At 38.5% G+C, this 25,593-nt stretch overlaps 1 protein-coding gene across 1 annotated transcript in view; it reads left to right on the top strand.

Annotated features, from left to right (window-relative positions):
- LOC136863481 (sodium-dependent proline transporter-like) overlaps positions 1–25,593 on the top strand; it is a 206,613-nt gene that overhangs the window by 157,433 nt on the left and 23,587 nt on the right. The window contains exon 12 of the mRNA XM_068225959.1: positions 8,562–8,662. Within this exon, the coding sequence (XP_068082060.1) occupies positions 8,562–8,662 (101 nt within the window). The remainder of the gene's footprint in view (positions 1–8,561; positions 8,663–25,593) is intronic.

Raw genomic sequence — 25,593 nt, 5'->3', positions numbered from 1 at the left:
TCCAATCTGAAGGTATTTTACCAACACTCCATGCTAATTTTACTACTCTATGAAGCCATTTCATCCCTGCCTTCCCACTATACTTCACCATTTCAGGTCTAATTTCATCTATTCCTGCTGCCTTATGACAATGGAGTTTATTTACCATCCTTTCCACTTCCTGAAGCAAAATTTCACCAACATCATTTTCCTCCTCCCCATTAGCTTGGCTATTCGTAACACCACCAGGAAGATTTCCTTTTACGTTGAGAAGATGTTCAAAATATTCCTCCACCTCTCCAGTGATTCCCTGGGATCTATTATGAGTTCACCTGAATTACTCAAAATACTGTTCATTTCCTTTTTCCCTCCCTTCCTAAGATTCTTTATTACTGTCCAGAAAGGTTTCCATGCTGCTTAACCTAGCCTTTCCAGGTTATTACCAAAATCTTCCCAAGGCTTCTTTTTGGATTCAACAACTATTTGTTTCGCTCTGTTTCTTTCATCTACGTACAAATCCCTGTCTGCCTCCGCCCTTGTTTGGAGCCATTTCTGATAAGGCTTCTTTTTACGTTTACAAGCTGCTCTCACTTCTTCATTCTGCCAAGGCGGTTGTAAAACTGCACAATGCACACTTACTTCTTCCCATTTAGATAAACGGCCTCGTGAAATTGCCGTATATGCTCTTTAAAACGTACTGGTTTTTGGACCATTTGTCGCAACTTTCACACTTATAGGCATGTGTTTCTTGCTGTTTTTAATGGGAGCTAGATCACCTAATTTGTCTAGATGTAATTTTGACACGTGTTTCCTAACATGTTTGTTATAATCGTAGCTTTTTCCACTTTACGAATACTTTTTAATGATAATACAAACAGCATTATGAAACTTATAACATCTTTTAAAGATCATTTCTTCTACCACCACAGACCAATTAAGAATGGCGCCAGGCAACGATCGTATAATGAAGAATCAAGCCGAAGTCCGGAGTGCATTCCATAACTCTCGGGTTCGTTCGGAAGTATTCGGCAACGATCGAAAAATGACGAAACAAACCGAAGTCCGGAGTGCATTTGATAACTTTCAGGTTCGTTCGGAAGTATTCGGCGTGGAGCCATAGTTAGATCGCAGGGGCTAGACTCTTGTGGTGAGGGGCAGCTGATAATAGAAGAGTAGGAGTGCTTGCCTTGTAAAATCCGTACTAAACAAATTGCTGTTATTGCTGCAACTTCACATACAGGTTTGGAATATTTTGACCTTTAGTACTATGCAGCCTGCCTGGAAGTCACTGATTGATTGATTGATTGATTGATTGATTGATTGATTGATTGATTGATTGATTGATTGATTGATTGATTGATTGATTGATTGATTGATTGATTGATATTGTTGTTTTAAAGGACAAATCATTTCGATAATCAACTCCGATGTGGAAGACTCTGAAGAACAGCGACAAAAGTCCGTTCTCTAGGATACCTAACCATAAATTAAAAACATATCACACATTTCATAATCTGATAAAACCATTTCGCATGTACTCAGAGCTAGTCTGCAGGTCGCAGTGCACTGACTTTGAGACACATTAACCTATACTGCACAGCCTTGGAGGGGAGGGTGACCTAGGGAGGAATAATAACGGAGATATTCGTGATTATTACATTTTTTACAAACTTGAAGACACTTGAGTAATATTAATTCTATTTAAAACGTGTACATAACAAAAATTATGAAATCAAATGTCCACTCTTTTATATTATTACTGTATACTATTACTGTATTAACAAGTACATCGCAACTGGGAAATATCCCGATGGCAATGATCACCTACGGTAGTAAAATAATAAAGTAAAGCTAGAATATTATTACCCAAGAACATCAACAACAACAATAACAACTACAACAACAAGAGTACAACAAGCAATTCCATGGAAAGGAAATATTACAAGAAATACTAATAGTTTAGCATTCTAAATCCAGCATCATCATTTACAAATTCATACACAACTTAAGTATTTCCAGTGCTTAATACTACGGCTAACAATACTATGGGTTGAGCTTACCTCTAGCTTAATATTACAAACACGTACCTTAATTATCACTTACAGTAGACTGAGCGGTCCAATTACTATTATCTTACTTACTTACTTTCTTAAATCGGTTTACCCTCCAGGGTTGGTTTTTCCCTCGGACTCAGCGAGGGATCCCACCTCTATCACCTCAAGGTCAGTGTCCTGGAGCTTCAGACTCTGGGTCGGTGGATACAACTGGGGAGGATGACCGGTACCTCGCCCAGGCGGCCTCGCCTGCTATGCTGAACGGGGGCCTTCCGGGGGGATGGGAAGATTGGAAGGTATAGACAAGGAAGAGGGAAGGAAGCGGCCGTGGCCTTAAGTTAGGTACCATCCCGGCATTTGCCTGGAGGAGAAGTGGGAAACCACGGAAAACCACTTCGAGGATGGCTGAGGTGGGAATCGAGCCCACCTCTACTCAGTTGACCTCCTGAGACTGAGTGGACCCCGTTCCAGCCCTCGTACCACTCTTCAAATTTCGTGGCAGAGCCGGGAATCGAACCCGGACCTTCGAGGGTGGCAGCTAATCACACTAACCACTACACCACAGAGGCGGACTACTATTATCTTAACATTGTAAATACAGCACGTTCATAAACAAATTCACACATACCTTAAATAATTCAGATGCATTGCATTGCAATGTGTTGCATTAAAATATGACACCATCACATAGAAATTCATACACAATTTACAGAATGCTGGGGTCTATTCTTGAAGCATTTTATATTTTTCGGAAAAGGCTCCAAGACAGTTGCAGGTAATGCATTCCAATCGTCAGTTCCCCGATTTACAAACGAATATATACCATAGTTAGTTTTCTGCGAACTACCGTTTTCTTTATGTGGATGATCTGTCCTACTTACTTAACAGGGTAGTCGACTGTTCAACTTTTCCCAAACTGGGCTTAGGCGTGCAGGCATTATACCTAGCACATAGCCGTGTTCGTATCCTTCTAGTCGCCAGCGTCTAATCCTAAATGTCTCCCACCCAAATCCTCAGTGTCTCCCGCTCCAAAATCCCCAGTGTCTCTCATACATTTTGACCGTGCGAGCTTAAATACCGGGGATAGTCACGAATTATAATCGTATTCCAAAGTCCATTAACGGCGAACATCGCTGACGTGGAAATATTATTCAGCCTTCCTGGAAACGATCTAATAATAACAATAGTGTGTTGTCTCCGGAGAGGCCTGGTGTCGGCCTTCGTGTCTGTGAGGATGAGGCACTACCACCCAGTGTCCGAGCCAGAGGAGTTAACCAAGGAAAGATAAATCCCCGTTCCAGCCGAGAGTAGAAGCCGGGAACCTTTGGTCCAATGGCCAACACGTTAACCAGTTAACCATGGAGCTGGACATAATAACGAACTAGCTGATGACCTACAATACCTCAAGGCCCCTAAGACGTATCTGCAGCAATATTTCACTCACCGAGGCCCATGTTCACCAACGCGAGAAAATGATTTTATCTCGGTTTAAAGCTACGAAAACCGAGATAACAGCACCAGCAACATTACCTTGAATAACGGGTATTATCTTGGTTTAAAATTTTACCCGAGAAAAGTTGGCTGGGAAAACAGGAAATCTAGGATAATAGACTTTCGAGATGGCAGCTCGTAGACGGCTGGAATTTTAAACTGGAAGAGAAAATCACAGCGGCGAGGAATATAACCAAGGTTATGCAATATGACGTCCTAGGTGGATAAAAAGAACGCACTACATACTTTGAGGACTACAATGACACTGATTTTGAAACACACTTTAGGTTATCTAAGCTTCGACCTTGTCAGTATTATCCATAATCGAATATAACCTGGAATTCCCAACACATAGGTAGGAAAAAACCCATGACACTACAACTCTGAAGGGCCTTGGAGTACGAAGCGAACGCTGCTCAGCCCGAAGGCCTGCAGATTACGAGGTGTCGTGTGGTCAGCATGACGAATCCTTTCGGCCGTTATTCTTGGCTTTCTAGACCATGGCCGCCATCTCACCGTCAGATAGCTCCTCAATTCTAATCACGTAGACTGAGTGGACCGCGAACCAGACCTCAAATCACTGACCTGACCGGGAATCGAAACCGGGGCCTACGGGTAAGGGGCAGAGACGCTACCCTTACACCATGGGGCCGGCAACACATAGGTAGGCCTAAGATAAATTTCCGATTAGAGCTTGTATCTTCTACGGCACGCGACTAGATGACTTTTTAATGAAGAATTGAGGCATACTGCCCTACTTTTTTAGTGAAATGTACAATGGGTAGGCTTTAATTTGTTGTCTTATTCTCTATGATGGTAATGCTTTCTGCCACAAAATTCAAAAATAATTCATTCTTCTGGAAAGTCATATTAAGCTACTTTCTTCGTTCCTTCTCAATAGCGGACATAATTTATGACAAAATTATTTACAAACCCCGAATGGAGTCAAAAACTTGTTTACATTTCGATAGTTGCGGCAGCATGTAGTCACTTGTTTTCTGTGCATCAGTACGAAAATTTTAAGGTTCAAATTCAGATTGAAACGAGAACTTAGTTTTGATAAACCGAGATAATAAATTCCGTGGTGAATGAAGAAGTGAGTGTTATCTCAGATTTGGAAATCTGAGATAACAGAAAATTTAACCAGAAGTTTGTGAATACGGGCCTGACTATTGTTTCTGGTGTTGATTTATCTCTCCTGCTGCCACTCATCTCCGCTAGAAATCATTACTACTGCTCTCTTATTAGCGACTAACAATTAGTCGCTGATAAGACGGAAAAATAATCACTGCTCAAAATCGATTCAGATTTCTATCATCTGGAGTAGCGCGGACGGTTGAGCGCGGCCGTTCTAAGCTGAAGCCGGTGGGGTCAGTCCCGGCTCAGTCCGATGGCATTTTGATTTTGCTCGAATACGTCAGCCTAGTGTCGGTAGATTTAAAGGCACGTAAAATAACTCCTGAAAGACAAAATGTCGGCACCTCGGCGTCTCCAAAAACCCCAAAAGAAGTTAGTAGGACCTAAACCCAAAATAATAATAAAAATAATTTTAAAATATTATTTAATATTTATGTATTATATTATAATAAATTCTATTATTATAATCTTATAATTATTATTTTATTAATATAATTTTAAATTAGTATTATCTATATATACATTTTTTAATGAAAACTAAAGTTAGTCAGTCCGGCCATTCTATCCAGTCGATTTCCTTCATTCTTTTTTAACTGAAAGGTATTCATGCACAGACTTGTCATCAGGTACTAAAAATCACTTACTTCCGCCTTCCTCAAATTATTTGATTTTTTCAATTGTTTGTCTCTTTGAAGCAATCATGTCTTTGGTTCTAATTGAAGTATGGAGTTCGTTTTGGCCTAAGAACACTCAGTGGATCAAGCTCCTTCATTTAAGCTCTTAACTATTCAAATTGGTTGATTCTGAGGAAAGTTATGAGTGTACATTCAATTTGACATCTCATTTCTTCAACATTTGTTCTCATTGAAGCAATCAAATCTCTCGTTCTAATTGAGGTACGCAGTTCGTTTTGATCTAAAAACACTCAGTGGATCACGCGCTTTCCTTTGAGGTAATAACTACTTAAACTGGTAGATTCTGAGAGAAGTTATGAGTACATTTGTCTCCATGACGAAGATCTTTGAAGGGCTTTTTAACAGTTCGGCGCGTAGTGTTGTTCCAAGGAACGTTTAATTCAATTTCTTTGTGTGATGTATTTTCAAGTGTTTTGTTGACATAATATTACATTCTATTTCCAGAGCAGATCATGTGTTTTATTTCATTAACTCGAAACTTTGCAAATACATTCGTGAGGATAGTAACGAACAACACCGTGCTTTGTACATTGCGGGCGGAGCCAGCGGGAAACTGCTAGTTATTATTATTATTATTATTATTATTATTATTATTATTATTATTATTATTATTATTATTATTATTATTATTATTATTGTACCGGGAGGTACACCTCAACGCCGCGCATTCAAAACTAGCGCCTAAATGAACTCCTCTATCGAACAAAGTGGAAACTAAAACTACACCAACTTGGAACTTTAATCAGAAGATGTCACCACTAAAATATTGTGTAATTATAATATTGTGCAGTTTCCTAACCTGAGTGAATTTCTACTGGTTTTGTTTGACATTCATCAAGAATTTTGGACATTTTTCCACAGAGGACACCACTAAAAACTATGATCATGCACCCTGGTGCGAGGTGTAGGAAGTTATAATTTAAAGACATTTTGTATTTCTATGTTTTTGTAACTGATTGATGTTCATTTATTTTTGGGTTGGCAATATTTCCTTTTTCTTTCCGCCAGTTTTGAATCTAGCCAATCCTTAATTTCTGTATTTAATTTTCAACCTATCACAGGCTTCTTGTTCGATTCCAAGCGTAACTTTGAAATTCATCCAATAAAATTGAGAGGGTGTGGCTAGTTTAGTCTTGAATGATCTCGAACCTTCCCTGACGGTTTATAAACTGCGGCTTTTCACGCTTCTTGGCCAAATGTTCGTCACCTTACGGAGCGTGTGTGTCAAAGCAGGAGGCGGGCGGCCTCTTTCACCGGTCAACAGAACATCTTCAAGGTAATGGCCCATAACTTCTTCCTTTATTGCTACCTCCGCAGTTTAACCCGAGGGAAAGGTCCGACTCGTTAGTATGTAACATACTTTTCTAAAAATGTAACTTTCTGCCGGCTAATGTAAAAACGTCATAAAATCTTTAACTGTAAATCAGGGATAAAGAGTGATGTACCCTCTCAAGCTCCCCTTGATCTTGGTTTTAGGTGACTTCGTTTTGTAACGGTTTTCTGCCTGTAATGTGTTAAAGTAATTTATATACGAGTCACCTCAGTAGTTTGGGAATAGCCCCTGTTTCATCGGCCTAGTGCCCCTTAGGTTTTGTTAGTGTTCACATCTAGGAGTGCAAGTATACGCCTCCATTCATTTTGTGTTCGGGCCATTAATTTAACCTGTTATTCTTTTTCCACGAAGGCCCCGCAGGTTGGGTATTAAAATACCCCTGTTAAAGTAAGTTCTATTTGTAAATGCTGGTTTGAGAGATCAGAGATTGATGTAATGTTGCACTGAGTAGGCAGTATGGAACCGAGAGCCTGTTAGCTCTTTTTCAAATTTTGTAATTGTAAAGTGTGCCTCTGGGAGGCCAGATATTGCCAATTTAAGAGCAAGTGCTCTTTGAATTAGGGGATTTCTGCCCTTTACTAAAGTTGTTCTTTTTTGAATTGTAAATTTGAGCTGGGACCTCAAGAATTGTAAAGCGAGGGGCTTGAGCCCAGGACCTGTGGAATTCTCTAATATTGTATTTTCCTTGACTTGTTCCAAAATTGCTAATTGTACCTGTTATATTGTTATTTGTTGATTTTTGAAATTTTAAGAAATATAAACTTTGTTAAAGTTTTAAATTAATTTTGAGACTGTAGTTAGATCCATTCAAGCCCGCACCTTCTTTAACCTCTTTCTGCTCCACGGGTATCACCATAACAATTATTATTATTATTATTATTATTATTATTATTATTATTATTATTATTATTATTATTATTATTATTATTATTATTATTATTCAGTTCTTGTCAGTAAGGATTGTTGGCCGCTACCAACATAGGGCGCAACCGGCACTGAATTACCGGCACACGGGTCAGTATCGTATTCCAGCAGTGATTTAACATCATGTAGCACAGTGTCCGCTCCATGGCTAAATGGTTAGCGTGCTGGCCGTTGGCCACAGGGGTACCGGGTTCGATTCCCGGTAGGGTCGGGAATTTCAACCATCATTGGTTAATTTCGCTGGTACGAGGGCTGGTTGTATATGTCGTCTTCATCATCATTTCATCTTCATCACGACGCGCAGGTGACCTATGGGCGTCAAATAACAAGAACTGCACCTGGCGAGCCGAACATGTCCTCAGACACTCCCGGCACGAAAGCCACACGCCATTTCATTACCTAGCACAGGGATGGCAAAATCTTTACCGACTCGTGTATCAGTTAAGGTCTTGTTTGTTCCTTTTTACTATCTAGTGTGTCATCGGTTATTTTTCTTTAAAATCATCGTGAAACTCTTGATTTGGTTTCATTTACGTATTAGATTGCGTTGCACATAAATCAATTCGACTGAATATTTCATGATGTTGTTTTCAAACATCACTGGTAAATTTTAAGAATAAGGTATATTTTTGCCTTAACCTAATGAATATGGCCATAGAATTAATTGAAATGTACTTCTTTATTAAAGTACAATATTAAAATATGCTGTGCCGCTAGATTTTCGACCTTGTTATTAGACGTTAAAAACATTCAAATATGTTAGTATGTTGTGTGACGTGGCACAGAGGTCGTGTTCGCGTGTCGCTTAGTGGCACGCGTGTCATAGGTTCGTCATTCATTTAAATTGCATGTGTATAACAATTTCTTAACAAAACTTATCCCCAAGAAAAAAGTGAATGTATATCTAAAATATGGATGTCTTTATTTGACTAATGTTTTTTTCTTTAGGCCTGCGACAGATCTGCAATGACTTGGAGTTCATGCTCGGCAAGAGACCCGGATTGTACTGGAGAATGACTTGGGGTTTCTTCGCTCCCGTTATTTTGCTGGTAAGTATAATTTGGGTCAGATTAATATTAATTTCGTTAACATTTGTATACAGAATATATGCTTTGTTTTGCTATTTCCTTTACGTCGCTCCGACACAGATAGGTCTTATGGCGACGATGGGATGGGAAAGGCCTAGGAATGTAAAGGAAGGGGCAGTGGCCTTAATTAAGGTACAGCACCAGCATTTGCCTGGTGTGAAAATGGGAAACCACGGAAAACCATCCTCAGGGCTGCCGACAGAGGGGTTCGAACCCACTATCTCCCGATTACTGGATACTGGCCACACTTAAGCGACTGCAGCTATCGAGCTTGGTACAGAATATATGAATCCTCTAGAATCAAAATCCCTATATCGACATTCATATTTTTTTGAGGAAGTCACTCTTTCATGTACACGGTATTAATTAAAGTGTATTTGTATTTTTATAATATTGTAAAAGACATTAAATGAAATGTAATGAAACGAAATGGAGTATGACTTTTAGTGCCTGGAGTGTCCGAGGACAAGTTCGGCTCGCCAGATACAGGTCTTTTCATTTGACTCCCGTAGGCGACCTGCGCGTCGTGATGAGGATGAATTAATGATGAAGACGACACATGTACTCAGCCCCCGTGTCAGTGAAATTAACCAGTAATGGTTAAAATTCCCGACCTCTCCGGGAATCGATCCCGGGACTCCTGTGATCAAAGTCCAGCACGCTAACCATTTAGCCATGGAGCCGGACGGTAAACGTCATGTTATGTATACACAAAAAGTTACTGGAAACTCTGTTCCATTCACTGCCGTAGTAAAGCAGGTCATTAGTTCATTTGCTGTCCCATAGTTGACATCTTTGTAAATAACAAGTAGGCTACTTAACCAAGTCAATATTATATTAGTAATACATTAAAGAGCGAGTTAGCCGTGCGGTTAAGGGTGCGCAGCTCTGAGGTTGTATTGAGGAGATAGTGGGTTCGATCCCCACTGTCGTTAGCCCTGAAGATGGTTTTCCGTGATTTCCCATTTTCACACCAAGTAGATGCTGGGGTTATACCTTAATTGAGGCCACGGCTGCTTCCTTCCTACCCCTAGCTCTTTCCTATCCCATCGCCGTCATAAAAGCTGTCTGCGTCGGTGCGACGTAAATAACTTATAAAAAAGAAACTAGTAATATATGATACAGCTAACGAAAATGAGTGGTGATTATGAAGAAGCCTTATTATCATTTGAATCTTTAGGTCAATTTTTCCATTGAAAGTGTTGTTGTTAATAATTAATTAATTAACTTCTAAATTCAAATATGAGGCAGGAAGAAATTAATAAGTTTCACTTTATATTGCGATATTTATACTTAAATTACTACTTCAATGGCATTCTTTATCAATTCGTTATTTATTAAAATTTCAAGGTTTCATTTCTTCAAATATTGTCAGACAGGCTTGGTCTACGGTTCTGAAACAGTAATTTCATAACGAATTAATGGATTAAATTCTACACTTCCACGTGTGAGATATAACCTGTATCACTGGAATGTTATTTGACAGAAGTTAGAGCAGCAAACAATCACGAGAAAAGTAATAATAACTGCTACTGTTTAACACCGAGAAACGAAGTAACAGATAATGTCTATTAAGTCTTCTGCCAGGAGGCTAGCTAGATCTCTAAGAAACACTAGCAAAGGTTATGTGATTATAGGAAAATCGCAGAAACCGATGGTATTGCCATAATGAGGCATACTAGGCAGATGAGAGATGAGGTAGTTTGTTATTGTTTTCCTCTGAGCCAGAAAGTGCTACTGCACCACAACCGGTCCTGTGAATGGCACTTTTCATAACACACAGACGAACTAGTAGTGCTCAAAATGTCATAACTTGATATCACTCATACCTCAGCAGCTCCATACTGTCACAACCATAGAGGAGACCAAGACTTAAGTGGAAGCCACGTTTTTCTCTACATTGTGTCAAGTAACGAGTGCAAAAACACTGAAAGAGATATATACGTTAACTAGCAAGATACCCGTGCTTCGCTACGGTATTATACTGAAATTTAGAACTGAATGCTTATTTCTTTATATATAATCCGCCGAAATTCGCGATCTGACTCGTTTTCCGAGAGAATCCGCCAAAATTCGCGATCTGATTTGTTTTCTAATAGATTACGGCAAATTTCCTCCCATTTTTCAATCTTTCTTTCCAGCAATCGATTTCGTACTTCTCGGGCTAGGTCCAGGTATTCCACCCGGTCAGCTGGGTCCCTAAATCTTTGCCATCTTTTTCTATAAGCATTTTTAATATGGATCAAATTCTTCAGGAGATCCAGCGTGGTGTCGTCTTGGGTGACTTGGCGATACTGAATCCGCGGCCGGGCTGCATTTTTAGTCATTACCCGTCCAGGACCCGTTTCCAGCGCGGTCCGCACATTTGACGACGGTCCAGAACATTATTATTATTATTATTATTATTATTATTATTATTATTATTATTATTATTATTATTATTATTATTATTATTATTATTATTATTATTATTATTATTATATGTTCTGGACAACACAGCAAGATGCAAGACCGCTACTTGGCGGTAAATTACATCTGCTGCCATTGTCATTGTTGACAATGTGACCATCACCATTGTCGCGCGTAGGCAAGTGTGCGAGATTTCTGGCGATAACAATGACATACTTCAGTGCATTATTGACCTTATTATAGAGATGAACAATTGGACTGTCAATCTCATTCTATCGTTTATTTCAAATGTGTTTAAATTTTTATTTATATGCCAGGAGAATCTACTGTAATCTAAGATCGTTCTCCGAAGGAAAAGATGGCTCTCGAAAACGAACCCAGGAAAGATAAGAAATGATCGGTTTATGATCAGAATAAGTACATCGAAAATCCGCAGCCTTTTTCCAGTCATTTGACAGGGTCAGGAATGGAATGAATAAAGCCACCATCTACCGGCGACAATATGAATTGTACCGGCTGCCGAAACCTGTAGCACTACTCTGGGGCAATGATTAATGAATGACAAATGAAATGAAATTATATTGGACAGTGTTGCTGAAATGAATGACGACAGGGAAAATCGGAGTATCCGTCCCGCCTCCGTTTTGTCCAGCACGAATGTCACGTGGAGAGACCGGGATTTAAACCACGGAACCCAGCTGTGAGAGGCCGGCGCGCTGTCGTCTGAACAACGGAGGCTCCTTATAAATAAATTATGAAAAGTAAAATCAATTGGTCTCACCTCCTTTTACACCCCCACCGGCGTTAAGTTTACTTACCCCCCCCCCCAAAAGAAAACCTAAAATAAGGCGTGTTTCTTTATGTTTAAAGGAGATTCCAAACACCAATGTTCACGTCCATTACCTTCAGTTTTGAGATAAAAATAAGTCACTTTTTTTCACTTGCACACTCCTCTCCCCACCCAAGTGAATTTTCCGGCAAGAAAATACTTGTTTCCTTAATAGTAAAGGATCTTCTAAATACCAATTATCACGACTTGAACTTCTTTAGTTTTTGATTTATGTGTCCTCGTGAAAAATTCAATTCTTTTTCACTTCCACCCCCCAAGATGATTCCCCCCACCAAAACGGGTTTTTCTTTGTTTTTAAAGGAGAACCAAATACCATTTTTCACGTCTGTAGGCCCCAACATCTTTAGTTTTTATTAGATGTAAGAATTATCATACAATTAAGTCAATTAATTTAAAATTCTTTCACACCCCCCCCCCCCATTCATTGGATTCTCCGAGAATATGTTTTTTTTTTTACTTTTAAAGCAGATTCCAAATATCAAATTTCACGTCTGTAACATCTTCCATTTTTGAGATAACCGTAGCCTAATTAAAAGAATTCAACGCCATTTTCAGTCACTTTTAACACCCCCCGCCCCCCGCCCACCCAAGTGGTATTTCCGAAAACTAAAAATACACGTTTCTTTATTTTTAATAGAGATAAAAATACCATTTTTCACTTCTGTAACATTTTAAGTTTTTTGAGATATACTGTATAAATTCTCATTTTAAAATTTCACCCCCTTTTTAGTTCCCCTTAAGAGGAGTTTGCAAAAACAAATCACCTATGTTTCTTTACATTTACAGGAGATTCCAAATACCACTTTTTACGTCTGTAACATTCTACGTTTCTCAGATATTCTGTAGATGTAGTCTTTCAAAAAATCACCCCAATTTGTCACGCCTGTTTAACCGACATTAATTGGATTTTCCAAAAACAAAATAAAAATACGTGTTTCCTTATTTTTAAAGGAGATCCCATATACAAATTTTCAGTTCTGTAATATCTTCAGTTTCTGAGATATATGTGTGCTCATTAAAGGCATTCAACCCATTATTCACCCTTTTAACCCCTCCTATTGGGATTTACAGTAAACAAAAGAAAGTAAGTGTTCCTTTATTTTTAAAGCAGATTCTAAATATCAATTTTTATATGTGCAAACTTTTAAAGTTTTGAGATGTAGATACCTTCATTTAAAAAGTCCAACCCCTTTTCACCCCCCACCCCACTATTTGTATTTTCCAAAAGCAAAAAAAAAAAACAATGTTTCTTTATTTTTAAAAGAGATCCCAAATACCAATTTTCAGGTCTGTAATATCTTCAGTTTCTGAGATTTAAGTATCCTCATTAAAGGTATTCAACCCCTGTTTCACCCCTCCTATTAGGATTTTCCGAAAACAAAAAACATGTATCTTTATTTTTAAAGGAGATTCTAAATACCAATTTTTACATCTTAAACTTTTAAAGTTTTAAGATGTAGATTCTCTCATTTTGAAAATTCACCCCCCTTTTCACCCCCCATTATTTGGATTTTCCAAAAACGAAGAAATACCTGTTTCTTAATTTTTAAAATTAGATCTCACATACCAATTTTCAGGTCTGTAATATCTTCAGGTTCTGAAATATAAGTAGCCTCATTAAAGGCATTCAACCGTTTTTTCACCCTTTTCCACCCTTTCTACTGGGATTTTCCGAAAGCAAAAAAATTCGTGTTTCTTTATTTTTAAAGGAGACTCTAAATACCAATTTTTACACCTACCGGTATAAACTTTAAAGGTTTTGAGACATAGATACACTCATTTTAAATATTCACCCCCTTTAACCCCCCAATTAATTGGATTTTCCAAAAACAAAAATACACGTGTTTCTTTATTTTTAAAGGAGATTCCAAACACCAATTTTCAGGTCTGTAATATCTTCAGTTTCTGAGATATAAGAATCCTCATTAAAGGCATTCAACCCCTTTTTCACCCCTTTTCACCTCTCCTATTCTGATTTTCTGAAAACAAAATAATACGTGTTTCTATATTTTTAATGAAGATTCAAATACCAATTTTTACATCTGTAAACTTTCAAAGTTTTGAGATATAGATACGTTCATTTTAAAAATTCACCCCCCTTTTCATCCTCCCATTAATTGGATTTTCCAAAAACAAAAAATATGTGTTTCTTAATTTTTGAAAGAGATCAAAAGTACCAATTTTCAGGTCTGTAATATCTTCAGTTTCAGAGATATAAGTACCGGTATCCTGATTAAAGGCATTCAACCCATTTTTCACCCGTTTTCACCCCTCCTACTGGGATTTTCTGTAAAAAAAATACGTGTTTCCTTATTTTTAAAGAAGATTCTAAATACCAATTTTTACATCTGTACACTTTTAAAGTTTTGAGATACGGATACACTCATTTTAAAATTTCACCCCCATTTTCACCCCCTTAGCGACGGAATATCCAAAAATTCTCTCTTAGCGAGCACCTACATCTTATTATGAATGTATTCCCAAAATTTCATTTCTTTATGTCCAGTAGTTTTGGCTCGGCGATGATGAATCAGTCAGTCAGTCAGTCAGTCAGTCAGGACAAGTTATTTTATATATATAGATCATTTCAATGCAACATGTGACCTATTAATTATTTCAAATATTTCAATGAAATTAGTGGCCATTGTTTGCCGTTATAGAGCGATAATTAATACAATCGCTCTGCTGATTGCTCTTCCCCAGCTCCTCGTGTTACAATGTTTCGTCAAATCCTTCAGAAACACATCTCATTAGACGTCAATATTTGAAAGTAGGGAATTTGGAGGAATATTTACCAAATCCCCCATGGATCATTACATAATTACACAAATAACATACAGTACTAGCAAGATACCCGTTCTTCGCTACGGCTTTAAAATGACAGTTATTATTCAAAGTTTTACACTTCGGGGAGTCCACTGTCAGCTGAGCCTGTAAAATACGTCCTCAGTTCGTACGTCAAAGGCTTTGGGGAAATAATTATTTATTTTATAATCTACCACTCACTTGAACCTCGTACGGAAGAATTTGTTTTAAACCATATCTGATGTAACGTCTACTACGTAAAAGCGACCAACCTGTGAATCTTTTATATTTTACGTCGAACAGTAATGGAGGCTTTAATACATTTTTAAGGGGGGAATGTTTTGAAATATGTATTAACATTTAGGATATAGAAGACAAATCTTCACAAAAACAATATGTTCGTGCCTGAAACGGTTTCGGAAGAATGGATATTGTGTTTTTGTTAGTCAACTACCAACTAAACCTCTTAGGGGAGAAATGTTTTGAAATATACGGTATTTTACACCTAGGACATAAAAGAAGACCCTTTTCGCAAAATTACAACTTTTTACGCCAAACAGTTTTGGAGGGATGAATAATTTAGTTTACGCTTTAGCGGTGGAACGTTTAAAATATTTACTGTTTCACACCTAGGATTTAAAATATAAACCCCTATTTGGAACTTTGTCTTCGTACGTTAAACCGTTTCGAAAGAAGGAATTAATATATTTGTTTTCGGATCTCAACAACCATTTAACTCTCTGAGGGGTTGAATTTGTTTCAAAACTTCTGTTATTTAACACCTAGAATAACATTTTTAACATTTTAACTTCGTAATTCTAACAGTTTCATATAAACGTATATATCTGTCATTATTCCTCATCCCCCAGTCAAAACCCCTTAGCAGTGTATTGTTTTAAGTCCACGTCTTATTTGTACCCTCATAACTACTTCAACTACTTTTACACCCCCTTAAGTTGTCCCCCCCCCCCCAACACAAAAGCGTGTTTCTTTATTTTTAAAGGAGATTACAAATACCAATTTTCACGTCCGTAACGTCCTTCGTTTTTGTGATATAAGTATCCTCATACAATGAATTAAACTAATTTTCCAATTCATTTACCCAGCCTTAATTTGATTTTCCGAAAACTAAAGAATGCGCGTTTCTATTTTTTAAAGAAGATTTCAAATACAAATTTTCACGTCTGTAACATCTTCAGTTTTTGTGATTTAAGTATCCTCATAAAAAGAACTCAACCCCTTTTCAGTCCTTCCTACACCCCCCTTTAAGTGGATTTTGGGAAAACAAAAACTAATGTGTTCTTTTATTTTTAAAGGAGATTCCAAATACCAATTTTCACGTCTGTAATATCTTCAGATGTTCAGATACCAATATCCTAATAAATATTATTCAACCCCTTTTTCAGTCCTTTTTACGCCCCCACCCCCCACCAAGTGATTATTCTGATAACAAAAAAGTATGTATTACTTTATATTTAAAAGAGATTAAAAATACCAATTTTCACGTCTGTAACGTGTTACGTTTTTGAGATATTCTATTTTTTTTAAACAGCCCCTTTGTCAGCCCTGTTCACCTCCCCCCCGCCCCAAAGTAGATATTCCAAAAACAAAAGCGTGTTTCTTTATTTTTAAAGGACATTCCAAATAAAAATTTGCATGACTGTAACATCTTCAATTTTTGAGGTATAAGTATCCTCAAAAAGATATTCAACCGCATTCTTACCTTTTTCCGCCTTTTAAGGGGATTTTTCAGAAAACAAAAATACGTGTTTCCTTATTTTTAAAACGGATTCCGAATACTAATTTTCATGTCTTTAAACTGTTCAGTTTTCGAAATATAGATACACAGATTTTAAAAATTCACCCCCCTTTTAACCCCCCTTAGTGACGGAATAACCAAATAAAAATCCTCCCTTAGTGAGCACCTACATTGTTATATGAATGCATCCCTAAAATTTCATTTCCTTATGTCCAGTAGTTTAGGATCGGCGATGATGAATCAGTCGGTCAGTCAGTCAGTAAGTTAGCCAGTCAGTCAGTCAGGATTACATATAAATATCTCGACGGCTCCAAGTCCAAGGCTAGACAAAATGAGTTACGATAATCACCGAAACCTTTACTTCAGTATTTTTCACCTGTATAAAAATCGTATCTCCTACTCCCCAAAACTTAGCAGCAATAATAGATCTTACCGTCATCTCCTAGGAGAATGATAGCACAAATGAAATTTTAACCGAAGTTACGATATTCATACAAGTAAAAGGTACGATGAAGCCTTCGATATATATAGAATTAACTAAGAAATCACCCTCTCTTCATTCAAAACGGTGAGAAACGGCTTCTGTAGTAGTAATAATATATTAGCCTATTGCTTTACGTCCCACTAACTACTTTTACGGTTCTCGGAGACGCCCGAGGTGCCGGAATTTTGTCCCGCGGGAGATCTTTTACGTGCCGTTGAATCTACCGACACGAGGCTGACGTATTTTAGCACTCCTGTAGTAGTACGGTAGCCGTAGCAACAGAAGATACGACGGCATTCCATGTCTCCAAACTGTGATATGGGCGAAAGTCTTACGACTACAATTCTCTTCCTTATCTAGAGTAAAATGGCTAGCCCACCTGGTGGCCATTGTAGTTAAGACATCAAGTCTATATGATCTGAAAATATGGTTGGCCGGTTCGAGTCCCGTTGGTCGAAAAAAATTCACCATCAGAATGTTCGCTGGCTGGGTAGTTGGGGGGAGGGGTAGTTGTACACAATTTCTAATCATCAGATTGCGTATAAAAACAATGGATTCAATTCCAAACCTCTCTGCAGTGTTCATATCGAGTGACGGCCTATGTCGACCCGTCGTATGGATACGTTAAGCTCTGAGCAGACCCACTGGTGCTATTCGACAGAAGACGGCTAAATGATGGCCCTGAATTCAAACCTATACCTTCGTGCTATCATATCGCGTCATTCATTTCATGTCATTAACTCTTCTGAAAAGGTTGACGTCAGGAAGGACATCCGGTCTTAAAAAACTTGCTACTAAGTTCATTTTACTTCATACCCGAACCCATAGAAAAAATCGACGAGGGTTGGACACACACAGAGTAAAATGCCTCACCTTTCGTTTACAGAACATTCAGAATAACATAGGGAAAGGTAAATGTCCACACATAGCAAAAGAAAAATTATTTGTTGAAGGAATATCCAAAATTAAAACGAAGGAACATATCACTCTGAGACATACTGTCACAGGTAAAGAAAAATTATTTGTTGAAGGAATATTCAAAATTAAAACGAAGGAACATATCACTCTGAGACATACTGTCACAGGTGTAAAACAGATTTGAAACCACTGAAAGTTCTACAAAATAGGGCCATTTAGAAAGTTGTTAAGAGCCCCATTTTCTTGCTATTTCCGTGGTTTCCCATTTTCACACCAGGCAAATGCCGGGGCTGTACCTTAATTAAGGCCACGGCCGCTTCCTTCCACTTCCTAGGCCTTTCCCATCCCATCGTCGCCATAAGACATATCTGTGTCGGTGCGACGTAAAATTTTTTGCTATTTGCTTTACGTCGCACCGGCACAGATAGGTCTTGTAGCGACGATGGTATAGGAAAGGGCTAGGAATTCGAAGGAAGCGGTCGTGGCCTTAATTAAGTTACAGCCCCAGGATTTGCCTGGTGTGTAAATGGGAAACCACGGAAAACCATATTCAGGTTTGCCGACAGTGGGGCTCGAACCCACTATCTCCCGATTACTGGATACTGTCCGCACTTAAGCGACTGCAGCTATCGAGGTCGATAGCACCATATTTAACACGAGACTAGGATACTACCTTTGTACTTAGAAATTAAGTTCAATACCGCTGTTCATATTTTCCAAAATGTAAACACTAAAATTCATAACAATCTTATCATACAATATAACAATAGAGCCACGGTAGAGCCGTGGCCACCCCTCCTCTGCCCGGTTGGGCGGTAGGAGTGCAGAGCTGTTGGACCACGTACCAGCCGTGTCCACTTGTGGAACGAAACACACTCTGCATCCTATTGCGGTACGTTGTCTCCGAGAAGTCCTTCTCCTGTAAAATGGAAATGTGACTCCGTTACTTCCATAGGTACAAGGCCTGCATAAAACATTCAGAGCTCGGAGCTCGGTAAAGTCTGTGAAGCAGGATGCTTCCGTACTTAAACATGGTCCCATTGAGAATCTCTTCTGTAGCGCTTTAAGGCAAAAAGTAAAAAGCAAAGTCATCTCCGTACAGGCCACGAAGGCCGTTGGAGGGGTGGAAGCTAAAGTATTCCACTACCCCTAACCCAGTGGAGAAAGCAATGGAAAACTACCTCACTTGCCTAGTACGCTTTATTTTGGTGCTGCCATTGGTTTTTGTGGTTTCTTTATAACCGCATAACCTTTGATGGTGCTATTTGAGGATCCAACCACCCTCCGGGCTGATGACCTAACAGACACAGACAGAAATACATTTGACACATGCATTACATTCAAAATGTAAAAATTCGAACATATTCAAGATGTGTGATATCAGTTAGTTACAATGGAATTTAAAATTGAAACTACTACAGTAATAACAATAATAATAATAATAATAATAATAATAATAATAATAATAATATGAACGGGCCGATGACCTTCGATGTTAGGCCCCTTAAAACAACAAGCATCATCAATAACATAAACACCGAGCTCGATAGCTGCAGTCGCTTAAGTGCGGCCAGTATCCAGTATTCGGGAGGTAGTTGGTTCGAACCCACTATCGGCAGCCCTGAAGATGGTTTTCCGTGGTTTCCCATTTTATACCAGGAAAATGCTGGGGCTGTACCTCAATTAAGGCCACGGCCGCTTCCTTCCCACTCCTAGCCCTTTCCTGTCCCATGGTAGCCATAAGACCAATCTGTGTCGGTGCGACGTAAAGCAACTAACAAAAAAATAATAATATAAACGAAAACAATTCGCCTGTGTAGTGTAGTGGTTAGTGTGATTAGCTGCCATCCCCGACTCTGTTACGAAATTTGAAAAGAGTACCAGATTAATTCCTGAGAGCAAAGGCGGCCGGGCGTAGAGCTAGCCACTAAACCCCATCAAGTGCCCATGTTACGGGTAATGGATATGATCAATCAATGAATCAATCACCACTGATCCCGCTTATGTGATTACCCCAATGAAGACGTTTTCTTACAGTTATCCCCAAAAGGGACTTTCACCCCATCAACGCAATAATTAAAACCGAGAGGACTTTTCCTATTAGTGAAACTCACAACCTTACTTTTAACCCCGTTTATCATCATACTATTGCCTGCTCTCCATCTCACATTTTCGAGGTCTTTTTGCAGTTAATCACAATCTTGTAACTTATTTATTACTCTTCACAGTATAACATCAACCGGAAAAAACCTTATCTCTGATTTCAGTTCTTTACTTATATCATTTATATACATAAGAAATATAAAGGTCCAATAACACTGTCTTGAGGAACTCCCCTCTTAATTAAGATTACAGGATCAGATAACGCTTCACCTTATATTCTTAATTCCTAATTCTGTTTTCTTGAAACATAGACAACTATTCAGTCACTCATTTGTCTAGTCCAATTGCACTCATTTTTGCCAATAGTCTCCCATGATCTACCCTGTCAAATGGTCTATGCCTTATCCTCTGAGCAGCGCTGTCAACATTGATAGTTTGCTGATATTTCGCATCCAGCATGTTGCCAGAATCTCACATATCTACCGGCTCCTTCTCAAACTCCGTTAAATTCACCAATGGTGCTCATCTCTACCGTCCTGTTAGTCGTTCAACGAAGTACGGCGCCGGAAGCAATATGAAAATTCTTCTGCAGGTTAACAACGGACAATACTCGATTCCGATTTCTTCCAAAGTGCTGCGTTTTGTGCTGCCTATGATTTTGTCACGTTTAAATGTGGTCTTTTTCTCTTCACTTCCTTCAAGGCCTTCTTTTTTCATTTTTTCTTAGTGTATTACTTTATAAGAATAAAATAATAAATATAACCAATGACGTGTGGCCTCTGGAGAAGCCTGGAGCAGGCCTTTCGATTTGACGCCGTATAGGCGACCTGCGTGTCTGTGAGGTAGGAGCCCTATCTAAGATGAAATCTAATGCTGAAGACGTCACCAACACCCAGCCCCCGATCCAAAGGAATTAAAGAAAGTTAAAATCCCCGACCCGAACTCGAACCGAGGAAGCCTTGAACTAAAGTCCAATATGCTAACCATTTAGCCATGGATCCGGACATAAGAATAACATAATTTCTCGCCATAAGACCTATCTGTGTCGGTGCGACGTAAAGCAACTAGCAAAAAAAAAATCATAATTTCAGGTTAAAAAACGTGTATATTCGTAGCTCCTTTTAATTTATTACATAAATATTATTATTTTTAAATTATAGCTACATCTTATAGAGGAGCCTCCGTGGCTCAGACGGCAGCGCGTCGGCCTCTCACCGCTGGGTACCGTGGTTCAAATCCCGGTCACTCCATGTGAGATTTGTGCTGGACAAAGCGGAGGCGGGACAGGTTTTTCTCTGGGTACTCCGGTTTTCCCTGTCATCTTTCATTCCAGCAACACACTCCATTCTCACTTCATAGCATTTATCAGCCATTAATATAAATCACTTTGGGAGTGGCGACCCTATCGTACTAACAGCCTATATCTGCTTCATTCATTACATCCCTGACCCGGTCAATGACTGGAAAACAGGTTGTAGGTTTTCATTTTTATCTACATCTTATAAATACAATTTTGGGGGTCCGATGTCTGTAATTTCATTTAGTTTGCCTTATTTTGATATATTTATCTGTTTAGGTCAACTCAAGATCGTATTGGTGTTCTTTTAGCTTTCGTGCGTGTTTGTCTGTTAGGTGAGTAAATTCCAAATAAATAGCTTGATTGAAATAAGTCCAGTAGTTTTCCACTTTTAGGAATATACAAACAGATACGACTAATTGGATTTTTAGTTCAAGTCCCGTGGGCTAGCCGAGTGCAGCCCTTGTAAGGCAGACCCTCCTATGAAGGTGGGCGGCATCTGCCATGTGTAGGTAAATGCGTTTTATTGTGGTGGAGGATAGTGTTATGTGTGGTATGTGAGTTGCAGGGATGTTGGGGACAGGATAAATACCCAGCCCCCCGGCCATTGGAATTAATGTTAAAATCCTCGACCCGGCCGGGAATCGAACCCGGAATCCTCTGAATCGAAGGCCAGTACGCTGACCATTCAGCCAACGAGTTGGACACTTCAAGGTGAACCATTTTACTCTTTTCGATAGGGTAGATATTAAGGGAGGCATCATCAACGTCAGAGCGCCACGCCATTGGTCAGAGATACAATATGCAACCTGAGAGCCACGGAGAATTTAGCACATCTTCGGACCAGGTACTATACCGTACAATAAGATCGGAAATCGTCTTCATTCTCTCTCGACTTTGTTCAGCTTCGTCATATTTTACGTTACTGCCTTGCGCTGTCGTAGGAAAATATCATTTTAACTTGTCGCAATAAACGTGTGAGTAGACCTATGTTACTTCGCATCAATTCCTTAAGGAAACATGTAATTCACTGCAAATTCCCGTGCGAAAAACTGGTGCAAATGCTAGTACCTAATATTCTAGTAAGTCTTTAAGAAGTTTTCAGCCAAGTTTCATAGCCTTATATAATGGCAAAGCATATGAAGGACTGCTGCTGACAGTAAGCATAGGATTGCTTCAAGGAATGTAGAAGTCTCTTCAGCGAATCATGACGGTATTATTCACGTACCCCTACTGAATGGACTCTGCTGTGGTGGTGTTACGTATGTATTTCTGGAGTACAGGTCTTCGTGTATTTGACAACTCGAAGCGCCTTCCCTGTTGAAGTTAGTTAGGTACAACTCTATCTCTATGGCTTCCCTCAACAGTCAAGCATTATAACCTTTTAAGTGTGCGATGACCCTCACCTGGACAAAGAGGATTGGATGGTCTGTGTTGTAGATGTGTTCTGCTATAACAGACTGACTTATAACATTTTCTGTTGAAGACATTCTTAGCTGATCTGACGTGTTCTTTCACCCTGGTGCTCTAGGGGCCGATGACCTTCGATGTTAACCCCCTTAAAACAACAATCATCATCATCATCATCATCATCATCATCATCATCATCATCACCCCGGTGCTAATAAGCCTTTTTTGTCATGCCAATATATGAGCGACCATAACCACATTGATCTTCATAGATGCTTGCCCTGATAAAAGACTATGAAACTTGCCTGAAAGCTTGGCTCTTTGTTAAATACTTGTTAGTATATATAAGTGGCTTTAATCCAGAAATAATAACATTGTTACGAATAAAACAGCGTTTGTTTTTTTTACTTTAATTTATTTCAATACCATCTGTTACCCGCGCCTCGATCGCGAGGTTTTCGTAATTTGATAACATTAATCGTTCTTCCGTCCTGCACTAAAAGATTATCTGAAAATCCCTAAAGTATAAGAACTCACCGAAAATTCGTGTTTCATTTACGCCAGAACCTCTATGTAAACCACGTTTGTGATATTGCATTTGGGGCTAAGATGACCAGGCTACTGGCAGAGCTAACTCAGGAACATGCGACATGGAGCTCTACATGTGAGAAACAGTCCTCTCTCAAATCGAGAAAAAAAAATTGTTTCCACGTCTGTAACATCTTCAGTTTCTGAGATATAACTATCTTCATTAAAAGAATTTAACTCCTCAACCTATTTTCACTCCCTTCAAGTTTGGAAAACAAAAACATACATGTTCCTTTATTGTTAAAGGAGGTTCCAAATACCAATTTTGACGTCTCTAACATATTCAGTTTTTGGGATGTAAGTATTTTCATAAAAAGAATTCAACACCTCCTTCACTTCTTTCCACCTTGCCGCCCCCCCCCCCACCACCACCACCACCTTAAGTGGACTTTCCGGAAAAAAGAACGTGTTTATTTATTTTTAATCGAGATTACAAATGCCAATATTCACGTCCGTAACATCTTAGTTTTTGAGATATAAGTATCCTCATAAACAGAACTCAACACCTCCTTCACTTATTTTCACTTCCCACCATGAATCGATTTTCCGAAGAGAAAAATACGTGTTTTTTTACTTTAAAGGAGATTCCAAATACCAATTTTCACGTCTGTAACATTTTCAATTTATGAGATATACTGTACATATACTCATTTTAAGAATTCACCAACTTTTTCAAATCCTTTCACTCCCTTAAGTGGATTTTCCCAAAACCAAAAATATTTGTTTCTTTATTTTTAAAGGAGATTCCAACTACCAATTTTCATGTCTACAACATCTTCAGTTTTTGAGATATATGTGTCTTCACAAAAAGAATTCAACTCCCTCAATTCTTTTCATCCCCTTCCCCCATTAAGCGCACTTTCCGAAAACAAAAGTACGTGTTTCTTTATTTTTAAAGGTGATTCCAGATACCAATTTCCACGTCTGCAACATGTTCAAAGTTTTATATATAAGTGCATTCATAAAAAGAATTCAACTCCTTTCTCATTTCTTTTTCACACGCCCCCTTCCCTTAACTGGATTTTCCGAAAACAAACATTTGTTTTCTTCATTTTTGAATGAAATTTCAAATACTTATGTTCATGTCTGTAACATCTTCAGTTTTTTATAAATAAGTATTCTCATTAAAACACTTCAACTCCTCCCTCACTTCCTTTCATCCCCCACCCTCTTTCCCTTAGGTGGATTTCCCGAACACACAAAGAAATTGTTTTTATTTATTTTTAAAGAATATTCCAAATACCAATTTTCACGTCTGTAACATGTTGTTGACCGAGCTCGAAAGCTGTAGTCGCTTAAGTGTGGCCAGTATCCAGTATTCGTGAGATAGTAGGTTCGAACCCCACTGTCGGCAGCCCTGAAGATGGTTTTCCGTGGTTTTCCATTTTCACAACAGGCAAATGCTGGGGCTGTGCCTTAATTAAGGCCACGACCGCTTCCTTCCCACTCCTAGGCCTTTCCTGTCCCATCGTCGCCATAAGACCTATCTGTGTCGGTGCGACGTAAAGCAACTTGCAAAAAAGAAAAACAAGTTGTTGATATGCACATTTTCAAAATTTACCCACTTTTTCAATTCTTTTCACTCCCTTAAGTGGATTTTCCGAAAACAAAGAAAATAGGTACGTATTTCTTTATTTTTAAAGGAGATTCCAAATACCAGTTTTCAGGAAAATCTTCGGATTTTGAGATATATGTATCCTCATAAAAAATTCAAACGCCTTTTAGGTCCTTGTCACCCCCCACTAGTGGATTTTTCGAAAAAAGTTCGTGTTTCTTTATCTTTAAAGGAGATTCCAAATACCAATATGCATGTCTGTAACAAAGTGAGTTTTTGAGATATAAGCATCCCAATTAAAGGATTCAACCCATTTTCAGTCCTTTTCAACCCCCTCCCCACGTCCAAGTAGTTCGGAAAACCATAAAATACGTGTTTCTTTATTCACACAGGAGAATCCTAGTATAAATTTCTACTTCTGTAACACCTTGTGTTTTGGAGATATTATACTCATTTTAATAATTCATTTTATTTTCACTACTTTTAACCCCCTTAAGTGGATTTTCCGAAAACCAAAAAATATCTTGTTTCCTTATTTTTAAAGGAGTTTCCAAATACCAATCATTACGTCTGTAACGTGTTAAGTTTATGAGAAATACTCATTTCTTAAATGCTCCCCCCTTCTTACTTCTTTTCACCCCCTTATGGGGATTTTCCGAACAAAATACGTGTTTCTTTGTTTTTAAAGTAGATTCCATGTACCCATTTTAACTT

The sequence above is a fragment of the Anabrus simplex genome, chromosome 2 (genome assembly GCF_040414725.1).
Source record: "Anabrus simplex isolate iqAnaSimp1 chromosome 2, ASM4041472v1, whole genome shotgun sequence".
NCBI classification, from domain to species: domain Eukaryota; kingdom Metazoa; phylum Arthropoda; class Insecta; order Orthoptera; family Tettigoniidae; genus Anabrus; species Anabrus simplex.
Note: the sequence above shows the minus strand (reverse complement) of the source record. Positions and strands in the feature narration are given on the sequence as shown.